Source organism: Megascapheus bottae, chromosome 3 (assembly GCF_031878675.1).
Source record: "Megascapheus bottae isolate mThoBot1 chromosome 3, mThoBot2.hap1, whole genome shotgun sequence".
NCBI lineage: Eukaryota > Metazoa > Chordata > Mammalia > Rodentia > Geomyidae > Megascapheus > Megascapheus bottae.
The window spans coordinates 8,889,146-8,902,197 of NC_143511.1; the positions used below are offsets into that span (position 1 = coordinate 8,889,146).

Consider the following 13,052-nt stretch of genomic DNA (forward strand, 5'->3'; position numbering starts at 1 on the left):
TAATATAGTTCATTCTCACCTTTCTGCTCCATACTTGCCAGCCTTTGCTGTTGTTTTTTATGACTTCCATTTTGCCTTGGTGTGATGAAATCAGCACAGATTCAATTTGTATTTTCTTTATAGTTTCTTTAGGTATCAATTAGCCATTTGCATATCTTCTGAGAACCAGACCTCAACATGAATGACTTCTCACTTGGCATTTAAGATACTTTGTTTTTGCCTATGTGAAAGTTTCACCCAGGCACTGGTAACCCATGCTACTCAGGAATGTGAGATTTGTGGCAACCCAGGCAAAAAAAAATCCCTAAGATGGTTGTCTCTGTTTAACAAACAAAAGGCTAGAAGTAGAGGTAATATGACTGAATTGGTAGAGTACCTTCTCTTGATCAAAAGAAGCCAAAGGAGTTCATGAGTTGAAGCTCCCAAGACATATACTCACGATGAGATCCATCCTCACTGGGAAGGCACGTCCTCAGTCCAAAATATGTGACTCAAATTGGCAAGCTGGAAAAGGCAAAGGCTAAGGAATTGGCTACTAAGCTGGGTTACATGTGCAATGTTGATTTCTCTGTACATGAAGATAATAAATCTGTTCTTCCTCCAGTGGAAAAAAATGTTTAAAGAATAGATGAAAAGTGTGTACTTTTCAGGTGAAAGGGTATGTTAAAAATTAGATTATAGGGATGAATATAGAAAGAGAAAAGAACATATTTTCAAACTTAAATTTTGTAGGACAAAACTACGATATAAGTAGAAAGTAACAGAAGAGACTTAGAGGATGAGTGATTTGAAGCAGGAAGAAGTCAAGGATTTGCTATAATTGTCAAAGTATTTGCTACAAAACACTATCACACACACACACACACACACACACACACACAGGCAGAGGCAAAGAGAGAGGGAGAAGAGAGAAAAGCAGGCATGTAAGCTGAGGTAGAAAGTGAGCAAGAACACTACAGCAAAATACTTAGAATTACATAATCTGAGGAATAGGAATATGCGTATTCATTATGCTTGTCTCTCTATATTCTTATGTTTGCAAATGTTCACAATACAATTCAAATAATACAATTACATAGGGACTACAGTTCTAGTTGGTAATGTGGGTTCCTGCTTGCATTTGCACTCAGCACCTGGCACGTGCTTGGCCAGCATTCTCTCAGCATTCACTTCAGGTATATGCTCAGCTCTGTTTTGCTTCAATGCTTTTTTTAGATAAAGTATCCTACATTTTCCTGAGCTGGCATCAGTCTGAAACCCGTTTCTATATCTCCCACACAATGAGGGCTGTAGATGTGAAGCACCCGGCCCATCTTGCTGGTTGAGAATGGGGTCCTGCTTATTTTGCCTAAGCTGGTTGGAATCACAACCTTCCTGATCTTCCCACCTGGGAATCTGGAATTATACATGAGGACCAGCGTTCTTTTCATTACATTAATGAAAAATAAAGTCTTAATATTTCTCAATTGGAAATTTTGAGACAGCAACACTTCAGAAGAAACAGTACCAATACCAAATGAGTATTTGTGAGTGTATTTTTACACTAGAACAAAGGTTTCTTGAACTCATTTCTGCTCTTTTCTAGGACGAACAGGAACAATGATATCTATTCTACTTCTTGCCACTGGCACATTTTTAACCGCAAAGGTAGGAAAAAGGTTTTGATACTTAGTCTTTTATATGTATTGAATTTGCTAGTTCTGAAGCATTCATGGTAAAATATTAAGGAAATGCTTAGCTCATGGTGATTAAGTGAAAGTGAAAGCCTGGATTAATGCAGCCTTGTTTAATATGCAGTTATTTACTGGACTTGTACCCTTGTATTCTTGTTCTGGGCCAAGCCTATAGTGAGAGCAGTGAGACACAAATGCGAGGGAATGTCCAAATTCAGAATTACTAAGAAGAACAGCATTTTAAGGTATATTTTTTACCATTTATAAGTAGTTGCCATTCAAAAAAGCAGTCTGAGAATTCAGTGCATTGTGAGTAAGGTCACTCATTCATCATTCTCCTCCCTCCATCTCAACCCACTACTTCCTTCCTACCATTTCTTTAATGTTGTAGGATATACACATGACTTTGTAATTCTGTATTTAAGAAATAAGAATCAACGTTTTCTAAAAAGCTGTATCCTCATTAACTGACTTATGTAATTGTAGCCTCACTGTACAACACCTTTATAATGAGTTTTAAAGATATTTTTATTGTAATTCATAGGAGGGTTACATTACTTTCGCCAGATAGAAGGTGCATTACTTCACATACATTGATACCCTTTCTCAAGTCTTGGTCCCCATTTCCCTCCCCCCACTCCCACCCTCATCTTGTTTTTGCCCCTTTCCTATCCAATTTCAAATAACCAAATACGCATATGTACAATATATCAGATAACAAAGTGAAGTACTATAAAAATATGAGATAACTAAGGGACAGCAAAAGAAATGGGAGATAACATAGTACATTAAGGACAACAATCACTCATTTTATGGCTTTTGTTTCCATTTCCTATAGGTCCTTTCATTTAGCGACATACTGTATGTCCTTATGTATCTAGGTTTTGCTCTATTGCAAATCGCTGCTAGGAGAGCCCAAGGTTTCTACTGATTATGACAAATAGGTGAAACCATTGAGTATATGTTCCTTTGAGTCTGACTTACTTCACTTAATATGATTTTTTCTAAGTCTTTCCATTTCCTTCCAAATGGAGTGATGTCATTCTTTCTGACAGCAGCATAGAATTCCATTTTGTAAAAATACCACATGTTGTTGATCCACTTATCAATCGAAGGGTATCAGAGTTGGTTCCATATCTTTGCTATGGTAAATAGTGCTGCAGTGAACATCGTTGTGCTAGTGGCTTTAGTATGTCCTTGTTTCTGGACGGTTGGGTAAATGCCAAGCAGTGGAATTGCTGGGTCATAGGGGAACTCTATGTTTAGTCTTTTGAGGAGCTGCCATAATGCTTGAATGAGTTTGCACTCCCACCAACTGTGTAATAATGATCCCTCCTGGCCACATCCCCTCCAGCATCTTAATAAAATATATATATATATAAAGAAATTAGGCACAATAAAAATGTGTGATGGAAAAATATAGTCTTTTCAATAATTGGTATTAGGACTTCCATATGTAGAAAATTAAAATTGGATCCTTGTTTATCACCATGCACCAATATCAACTCAAATGAATTTAAAGACCTCAACGTCAGGCCTGAAACACTGAAACTATTGCAAGTTGGAGTAGGAGAAATATTAGAACTGATAGGCATAGGCAGGAACTTTTTGGAAATAGTGGCAAGGCCACAGAAAGTAGGAGAGACTTGACAAATGTGATTATATCAAAATAAAAATTTTCTGCACAGCAAAGAACATAGGTGCTAAACTAAAAAGACAGCCAACAGACTGGTAGATCTTTACCAGCAATATATCTGACAAAGTCCTAATATCCAAAATATACAAGTAGCTCAAAAATTAACATCTCCCTAAAACTAATGAGCTAATCAGTAATTTGGCAAAGGAGCTAGAAAGACCTTTCAAAAAATAATAAAGTAATTTTTAAAAGAATCAAAGGAAAGGTGGGCATTGTAGACTTGTGCCTGTAATCTTAGCCACTTAAAAAGCTAGTAACTAAGAAAGTTCATAAGTAGCTCTGTCCAAAGAGGACAGATAAGCACTGTGATTGTATTAACCCCTTTTCTATAGGACAGCATTGATTACTTCGGGGAGCACAGAACTGACAGAAATGTGAGCAGTCAGTTTCAAGGAGTAGAAACTCCTTCCCAAGTAAGTTTCTCTTGTCACAAAGTTATTTATGGGGAGATGTTAGTGGCACATTTAGCCTGGTCGCATCTGTAACCCTTCTTTAACAATCAATGATGGCAGAGGACTTGTGACTCCTAACCATTTCCTGATCTTTGGAGGCCCACATCTGTAGCCTCATAGGCTACCTGGCTTGGTTCTCTGCTGGGGCCTACCGGCAGCAAATTGGGGTTCCTGAAATACGGGGCAGGGACTGGAAAAAATAGAAGAGAGACAAACACATGGGGTTGGTAGGTCTGCAGCCCAGGTAAAGACTGCAGCCCAGTTTATCCTCAACTCAAGGCTTATATCCCTTCTTGAAACCAGGGAACTTCCAGGTGTTACATTCATATGGTAAATCTCAGGTCATTTAAACAGAATAAGGCCAGAAAACCATAAGGCAATAAAGCAATTGTCTGATGCAAATCAAGGTACAGTTTGATTCCACTCTGGCTCCCAACAGTTCTCAACAGAGCATCACACATTCCATTTCTTATTCTTTATTCCCTACAGCTTCTGGAATTGAGTCCCCTCCCAAAAAGGAAGGTCAAATATCTAAGGTTTTCTGATGCCTGAAGATGATCTCTGGCTAGTAGATGATCTACTAGCCATTGGTTTCCCTAGAAAGAGAGATTGGATCCTTCACCAGTTTTTGCTAAGGCAATGAGCAATTCAAGGTCTTTAGAACACTGCCAGGATGGTTTTGTGATGACCCCAGTGTAGGGGAAAGAAGAGTGCAGAGAAGAGAAAGAATGAGAGATCCTCAGACCAAGAATGAGAGATAAAGACACACAGAGATAATGGGAGTATGAAAGAAGAAAACAGAATGAACTGGGAAAATAAGTATTTTACAAATCTTGTTCCAGCAGACATTATCATATTCTTTCATTCCATATTCTTAACATTGTTTAAACTATCCACTGTTGTCCTATTTTCCTCTGATAATACTTTATTATGAAAATATGAAAAATCCCAATTATATTGGATTCGGGTGTTGGTCACTATAAAAAAAAAATAACTGACCAAAGAACTTAAAGTGGGGAAAGATTCATTTGGGCTCACAGTTTCAGGATTTCCTTTAAGGCCACTTGATCCCATTGCTTTGGGCCTACACTGACACTGAACAATCATGTCAAGGAGGCGGGTATTGTGGAGAAGGATTGCTCACCTCAAGGTTCCCAGGAAGCTGAGGAGAAGGAAGGGTTTGCGACATGATCCATCCTTCCAGTGACTTCTTTGTTTTCATGAGGCCCCAACTCCTAACATTTTCCCCACCTCCTACTAATGCTTTAAATTTAGGAAGCCCTCAACAAATGAATCTGTGGATAAAGTCAAAAGCCTCAAAATATAATTACTTCCCCATACCCACCTCTGAACGCTGCTGGTATACTGGGGATCAAGCCTTCCATCTATGAGCCTTTTAAGTGCACATTTCATATCCAAATTCTAACACACAAAGATGGAACCATACAGTGCATTCTACAATCATCATCCCAACCTACAGTCATGCTTTGTTTATTCCTTCCCCACTCTTCTCAAACCCTGGGTCACCCTTCCTACTCTTCATTCCTCAACCAGGATTACTTTGAAGGAAATTCTATTCATCAGGTCCTTTTACCTCACAAGAAGTTTGGCATGACACCCAACATATGCACTCTTAAAAAAAAATCCAACAACTGCAAAGCATCTACCCGACACTGATGACTGGCACCTGTCTGTATTTCTAGATACAGGCTGAGATTTGAGAATGGTGTTTCAAAGCCAGCCCTGGCAGGAAATCCTTTCATTCTTAGTTCTAATGAAGAACCAAAACAGCCTGAGTTGGAGATGCGAAGTGGTACAGCACTGCCCTATTGCATCTTGCATTGCCCTATTGCATTTTCAGGCATCTTTCTCACTATTGCCCTTTCATTGTTTGCCCATCCTGGGGCTTAAACTCAGTGGCCTGGTGCTCAGTAGGCTTGAACTCTTCACAAGTGGCACTTTACCAGGTGAGCTAGATCTCTAGCTCAACTTCTGGCTAAGTATATAGAGATGGATTATCTCAAAGTTTTCAGCCCTGGCTGGCATTATTCTTCAGTCCTCTCAGTTTCTGCCTCCTGAGTAGCTTGGATTACAGACATCAGCCACTCGCATGCAGTACAAGTGCTTTTGCTAATTGGAAATGTGGCAGTTCACTTTCTGAACTCTTCTCAGTTGGTTCATCATCAGACATCTGGAGTTTCTCAAATTGAATTCTAAGAAATCCTGTTTGAGCAACTTGCTAGGAGCCAAAGAGTATTGAAAGGTTCCCTTACCAAAAAAAAAAAAAACATATTGGAGAAAAAGGCAGATAAAGAATCTCTTCTCTGTAGAGGACCCCTCACTAATGGTACAGAATCATGTAGTGCAGCTATGTGGAGATGTCATTCCTCCTAATGAGGAACTATCTCCCAAACAATAGTCCTTTCTCTAGTGCATGACAACAGATTTTGTCATCGCTGTTTCAGCACCTTCACTGTTCTCATGGTCATAAGCAAGCCTAGAAGCAAGGGCTTGTTCTTTCCATGTTACTGTCTGCAAGTCTCAGCTGGGCTCTTTTTCCACAATGAGGAAAATACATAAGAATGTTGATAATGTAAGGGCTCATTCTAAATGTTGTCTTCCTTTCTTACTGCTGTTCACAAGCTGAAAAAGAGAAGGAGATTAGGATACTGACTTTACATCTGGCATTCCCACTAAAGTGGAGGCTTTTGTTGCTTTACAGAGTCGCTATGTCCGCTACTTTGACATCTTGAAGAATGTGTTGAACTGGGAAATGCCAGTGAAAAAACCTCTTAAAATTGTGAAGTTTGTGATTTACTCCATCCAAGGTAAGTGCTTTGGAAAGGAAGGAGAAGACAAGAGGATGTGCGATCCACTATTTGGGAGGGTTTTGCTTATGTTATGCAAATGATCCTACATCACAGCTAAGGGTCAATGCATGTGACCTTCTCCCTCTTGAGCTGCCATGTCAGCTCTCCTTAGATGCCTCTCTTATCCCTTACCCATTTCCACTTGAGGGGAGGTTCTACCCCTTGCGTTCTGTTCTCGATGTTCTTGTCTCAACCTAGGATAGATTTTTTTCATAGGAGAAGAGAAGATTAAAGAACCCAGTAGAGTCCTTCTTTCTCAGACTCATTTCTCCTTCATGGTTCATCTCAGCATTGCTGGCCCTGCCTCATTTTCTTGGCCAGTCCTTCCAGCGGCCCTTTCTTCTCAGAACTATAGTCTTTTCTCTCTTTCCTCCTCCTCTAAGCATCTCCTCACTATCTTCTCCATCAGGATGCCTTATTTTATTTGTTGCCACCTTTGGCCAGGTCATATGCTAGCATTCAGCTGGGTTGTGAGCAGAAAAGACAAATAAGTGCTTAGATTTTAAAAAACCAACTACAATGCAGGGGTTCTCAAGGCTCTTTACCTAAAAGCCTCCTTACTGAGAAGGCTGACATGTGGAGGACCACAGTTTGAAGCCATCCCAAGCCACTCTGAGTCTCCAATTGCAACCAAAAAAAGCAAAATGGGGGCATGCCTCAAGTGATAGAGTGTCAGCTAGACAAGCTGAGCAGGTTCAAGACCCAGACTTCAAACTCTGCTACTTGCAAATACAAAAGTTAGACTCTGTTGCAGGCCAGGTTTAGGTAGTACAGACAAGGTTCCTAGAGGGCAGCACTTGGATTCCCCTGACTGCCCTTGTTTGACACTCACACCTGAATCTCCATGGACATAGAACAGGTTTGGAGAACTTGTTCTTCTACTAGACTCCTCTAGCAACTGCCAAGTTGGTGCTGTTTCCAAGAAATCAGACTGTCTAGTTTAGACTTCCCAATATTGCTGGAAAGACTGGCACAGACCACCCAGTTCTCCAAAGTTTTCCCCTGGGTTCTCCATCTCAGTCTTCCCACAACTGGGACTACAGGCTTGGGCCGCTCTACTCTTTTCCTAGATGAAGTCTCTCTTTACCCAGGCTGGCCTAGAAAAATAGTGAAAGAGGTTATTTATTTAGAGCTAGAAACCTAAACATGTAGAAGAAGGTGAGACAGAGAATTTTCACTTCATTTTGTCTGCATTTTGTCGGTGGGTGCATGGGAGGATCATGGGTTTCCAGCCCAACCTGTGAGTTGTACCTGAACTCTTCAGCTCAAGGCTACGACCCTACCCCTGTTCCTGGGTGTTGTCCCTAAGCTCTGCAGTACCCTTGAGCCAAGCCCCACTTCCTGTTTTCTGGAGGTTAGATGGAGATAAGAGTCTCGGGTCCTTTTGTGCCCAGGCTGGCTTTGAACCTTGATCCTCAGATCTCAGACACTAAGGAGCTATGGTTACTATGGAAGCCACTGAGCCCAGCTTTGTCTGTATTTTTCAAGGATGAAATTCCTTTGTGTGATGTAAATTGTTTAAATGTGAGGAAAATAAAGGCTTAGCACATTGTACTTGTGCATTTCAGTGGCTTATTGCTAGAGGATATCAGTAGAAAGCAGTTGGACAACTGGAACAAGGGAGAGGAGAGTGCAGCAAAAGCCATGTTTCCATCAGAAATCTTTCTGATGACAGTGTTTGATCCATGAAATTAAGAGACACCAAAACAAGGCAAGATGAAAACCCAATCAGACATGCTTCATGTTAATGTGAAATAGGCAAGGTTGAAAGGAAAAGCTTCATTGTGGACTCTGAAACCAGATCTTGGAGGAAAGGCTGAAGGAAGAGGGGCCATTTGAACTGAGGAAAAGGTCACACACCCTGGGGTCACGTTGGTTATCCTAGCTACTTAGGAGGCTGAGAACTGAGGATTGTGGTTTGAAGCCAACCCAGATAGAAAACACTTATCCCCAATTAATTATAAATATTCCAAAGTGAAAGGGTGTCCCATCCAGCGGGACATCAACTAGGGCCAAGAACCTAGAGGGAGGAATGAAAGGGACAGGAGACATGAAGAAGGCAGCAAGACAAGCATCCTGATCAAGCTGCCAATTTATTTTTCACACAAGGGTTTATATGCCTCTTCAGGAGAGAGATTGGGGTATAGGAACTGCTCGGGGGAGGGGGTCCGGTAGTAGGATGTTTGCTTGGGGTAGAGGCCAGGTAGTAGGATGTTTGCATATCAACGCAAGCAGGCATGTGTTGCTTAGTGACCTACTTACAAGATGCAAGCACATTCTTACAGTAAGAATTCAGGGAGGGGGAGAATGTCCCCGATCTCCTCCCGTCATCTTGAAATAAGTGAGGGGCAAGGATTTAGGCAATATCTGAATTATGGTAGGCGTTAACCTGAGAGGGGGGACAGAGGCCCTGATTCCTAGAATGGAGGCAATGTTGAGGAAGAAGCAAGACCCACTGGCTCATGTATCTGTCTTTCTGCTGAGGCCAAGCATCTTTTTGCGGGGGAATGGTTTTCATAGATGCCAACTTCCATGCTATTGGGCGTGTCCCTCAGGAGACCCCGAGACTGAGGGCTGTTTAGGTTGTCTCCTCGCAGTCTTAGCTGCACCTCATGCAAATGCTCTACACCGGTCAACGGTAGATGCATATCCCTCGAGTGGGGATTACGGTTCCTCTGGGGCCCCATAGTCCTCATACCCATTTAGTATCTCCCTCATCTAGGCTGTTCAGCACTGGATGGAAAATTCACCCATCCAGAGTCACCATTATGGCTGGAACCAACTAGGGGACTTTGAGTTTAGCACAGAATGTCCCATCACCAAGAGTTTTTGGTTCCAGTCCTCTCAGGAAACGGCTGTGGGGTGGTGGTAGAATCAGGCAGAACAGAATATGTGGCAGCAGTTTCATCTCTCAGTAACTCCAATGGAATGTCACACCTCCTGCTGGGTTGCCAGCAAATTTCTGCACAAACTGGTTAAAGAAGCTAAACCTAAGGCCTGACTTCGGTGAATTCTCCCAATGATTCCCTGGTTGTTTTCCTGAGCACACTCATTTTGTCAGGCTGACAACCCATTAGTTTTTTTTTAACCTTTTCTTTTTTTAAAAAAAGAATTTATTAACGTTGATTTTTACATCATCTTTTAAATGACAAGTTTAACATACAAGTGTTCAAGGAGGCAATCTCTATTTACAATCACTGGGACTTAGTATTTAGAACTTAATCACAATGAAGCTAAGGTTTGTATGTCATAGAAACACATTAATTTATGAAATAAAACTATGTCTATAGAGTCATAGGTTTTTATGTCTATATAGAGGAGGAATTTAGATTAATGTGGAGAGAATAGGGGAATGCAGCCATAATATTTAACAACATATATCCTATGAACCTAGGGAAATGGAGAAGATAGGATAGGGGTTGATATATCCATCAAGATATATTGTACTTATAAACTGATTGGTTAATATAAACCCACTTGTGTAACCACCTAAGATACTAAAAGTATAAGTTAAAATGGCATAGAACTATTTCTCTCTAATGTTTGGGTATACCTGACCAATATTATCCTTGATATTGATTTATAAATTTGACTTAGAGAAAATTAAATTTAGATTATTATTATAGAACTCTAAAGGTAGCATTTCATAAGCAAGAAATTCTGGAAGCTCCCAATGTTTTTTTTTTCCTGGAATGGTGATGTAGTAAGAATTTATCTTGTAGAAGATTAAGATATAATGATTTTTGTCTTTCTTTGCAATATTGTGAACTGCTTTAAGAGGCAGAAACCATTTGTAAAGGACAAATTCTATGCAAGATCAAATGATTAACTAAACCCACAACCTTAGTAGGCCAATATTTTCTCTCTTTATTCTCCATTGAGTTAACTGGCAAGACATTTTGCTCTGTACTCTAACAAACATACACGTTTTCTTTTTCACTTTTATGCAGGAGTAGGAGAAGGTAATGGAGCAGACCTGAAAATTGAAATAATAATGCAGCACAAGACTGTATTTACTTGTACTCGCCAAACCTGCACGGTGAGCCAAAGCTCATGAATGAGAATTCTCATGTTTGTGTCAAAGCTCCCAGTCAAGTGGCATGATGGTCTTCCCCAAAGTAACATTCACCAAAAAGAGACAGCTCTTGCCCTCTGTCACCATTCCAGTTGGCATTGCTTAGTTCAGATGCAAAGCAGAGCCTTGTTCCAAACAGTTTCTGAAAGATATTGTCAAACTGTGCTTCAGTTTAGTGCTGCTTCGAATTCACTTGTGCCCACAAATGCTAAGAATGTCCCCAGGAATTACTCGAGGCTTTAAATGCATACATCATGTCAGTATTTGCCATATGATCTTCCTTTTGATCATTTTGATCATTTATTACAAAGCTCTCATTCTCAAATGCAGTGTTCTTGAAGGTCACCTTGGCACTTGTGGAAGTGGAAAGTCATAGGTTCAAAGAGTGATGCAGAATCTGTCCACTCAGCAATGGGCTCAGTGACTGTCATTGAGACGTTTTGTTGGATGTCATCTTGAGAGCAGTAGAGACAGCATATGGACTGAGGAGATGCCTCTTTACCCACAGCCATTTCTGAAATGTTCAAGAAATTCTCAAGACTGTGCACCTTTTCCAGGAGAAATTGGCTAATTTCCTTTTTAATCCCAAAGGAAGCTTTCAGAATGATTCCCAGGTTCCTGTTGTAACTTCTGTACATGCACACAAGTGTAGTGTGTTGTGAGGTTTAGGTAATATATTTGAATTTAATCTCTAATCTATGAGTTATCAAATCAGTGTAAAAAGTGACCATTTTCAAACCACTTTGTCACATGGGACACTGATCCCATCAATTCTTAGCCCACATTTATTCTTATTTTCCTGGATTTTAAGCTCTGAATCCGTAACAACCCTAGTGTAGCCAAGCTATTTCCATCAATATCTGGACCTACAAATTCCCATTAGAGAAGACTGACTCATCTGTTTGGCACATGGAATAAAATTCTCAGTTTCAGTGATATTTTTGCTGGTTTCTCTTCTCAGGCCTATATTATTCCTCCTTTATTAAAATCCTCCAATGACCAACTGAAATTCTACTTTCTAGAATATGCTTTGTTATTCAAACTTTCTGCTGTATACTGCCCTCCCATAGGACACACTTGCACACTTCCTTATAAAGCTTGAAAACAATATATTATTTTCATATTGTTCTGTATGTAGAAAACTTCCTGAAAACTTGAAAATCATGTGAGATCTTCTGTGGGTATGTTTCTTGAAGCCTAGCATAGCTTTCTTCTTATTCTATGATGGTATATGAATATCAGAGTAATACATGGGATGATTTCATAGTTGTTAATCCCCAAACTTGACCTGTTTGTGGTCATTCCATTCACTGGAATGGCTCATTGACCTCATCAGCAACATAATATTTGTCATGAAAGTGGGGTCAATTATTCATTGCTTCTTGAACATCAATATACTGTTTCAGACTGAAGTTAAAGTGCATCCTTAAAAGAATATAAAGATCGGATGATTCACATAGAACAGTCATGTGTATTACATTAGAAACTCCTGGTCATATAGGATGAGACTAAATGAAAGGATCTCTAGGATATTGAAACAAGAGCTTTATCTTGTGTGATTGTGGCTCTTAATGCACTCCGTTATTCCTCTTCTGTTTAGTTTCCTTCTGGTTAATCTCATATTGTTACTGTATCTGACTTTGTGACCTGGTATATTGTATGTATGTTTATTTGATTATTTAAAATAGGAAAGAGAAGTGGGGAAACAATATGATTGGGAGAGGTGTTGGGGGAGGAAAATGGGGACAAAACCATGAGAGGTGGTATCAATGTGTGAGAAGTAAGACACCTACTATCTGGTGAATATAACTGTAATCCCTCTATACATTACAATAAACAAAAAGACACTTGTCAAAAATGAATACTTTGCTTCTCAAGTGTAGTCTTAAGATAGCTATCAAACATTTGGAGCCCAGTACCTTTACCACTTCAGAAAAAAAAATACTGCTATTTTCTATATGAAATTACTGAGCTATGAAATTATGAGTATATAATGAATTAAGGATGATTTCATGAGTGAAAAAGAATACTAATTGCTGGCAACACTTTGAGTTCCTAATGCCATGTGTTCATTAACAGGTTGTCCATGATATTGATACCAATAGAGCAATCTTTTTGGTGCCCAACTGTCCGGACTTATGTGATGATATAAAAGTAAAATTTTCTTCTTCGGTGAGTCCTCAAGTATCCTGCATGATTGTATGCTCTTTTGTTTGGTCTGGGTTTGAAATTTCCTTTGCTGCAGTTCCCTAAAATACAAAGGACAGATAAAAATGCATGTCTCGG

The 13,052-nt window shown here is 39.8% G+C and overlaps 1 protein-coding gene across 1 annotated transcript in view; it reads left to right on the forward strand.

Annotated features, from left to right (window-relative positions):
* Positions 1-440: 440 nt before the first annotated feature.
* LOC150064915 (phosphatidylinositol 3,4,5-trisphosphate 3-phosphatase TPTE2-like) overlaps positions 441-13,052 on the forward strand; it is a 35,850-nt gene continuing 23,238 nt past the window's right edge. Inside the window, exons 1-6 of the mRNA XM_090329282.1 lie at positions 441-513; positions 1,586-1,647; positions 3,702-3,782; positions 6,544-6,649; positions 10,642-10,730; positions 12,846-12,938. Of these exons, the coding sequence (XP_090185408.1) occupies positions 441-513; positions 1,586-1,647; positions 3,702-3,782; positions 6,544-6,649; positions 10,642-10,730; positions 12,846-12,938 (504 nt within the window). The remainder of the gene's footprint in view (positions 514-1,585; positions 1,648-3,701; positions 3,783-6,543; positions 6,650-10,641; positions 10,731-12,845; positions 12,939-13,052) is intronic.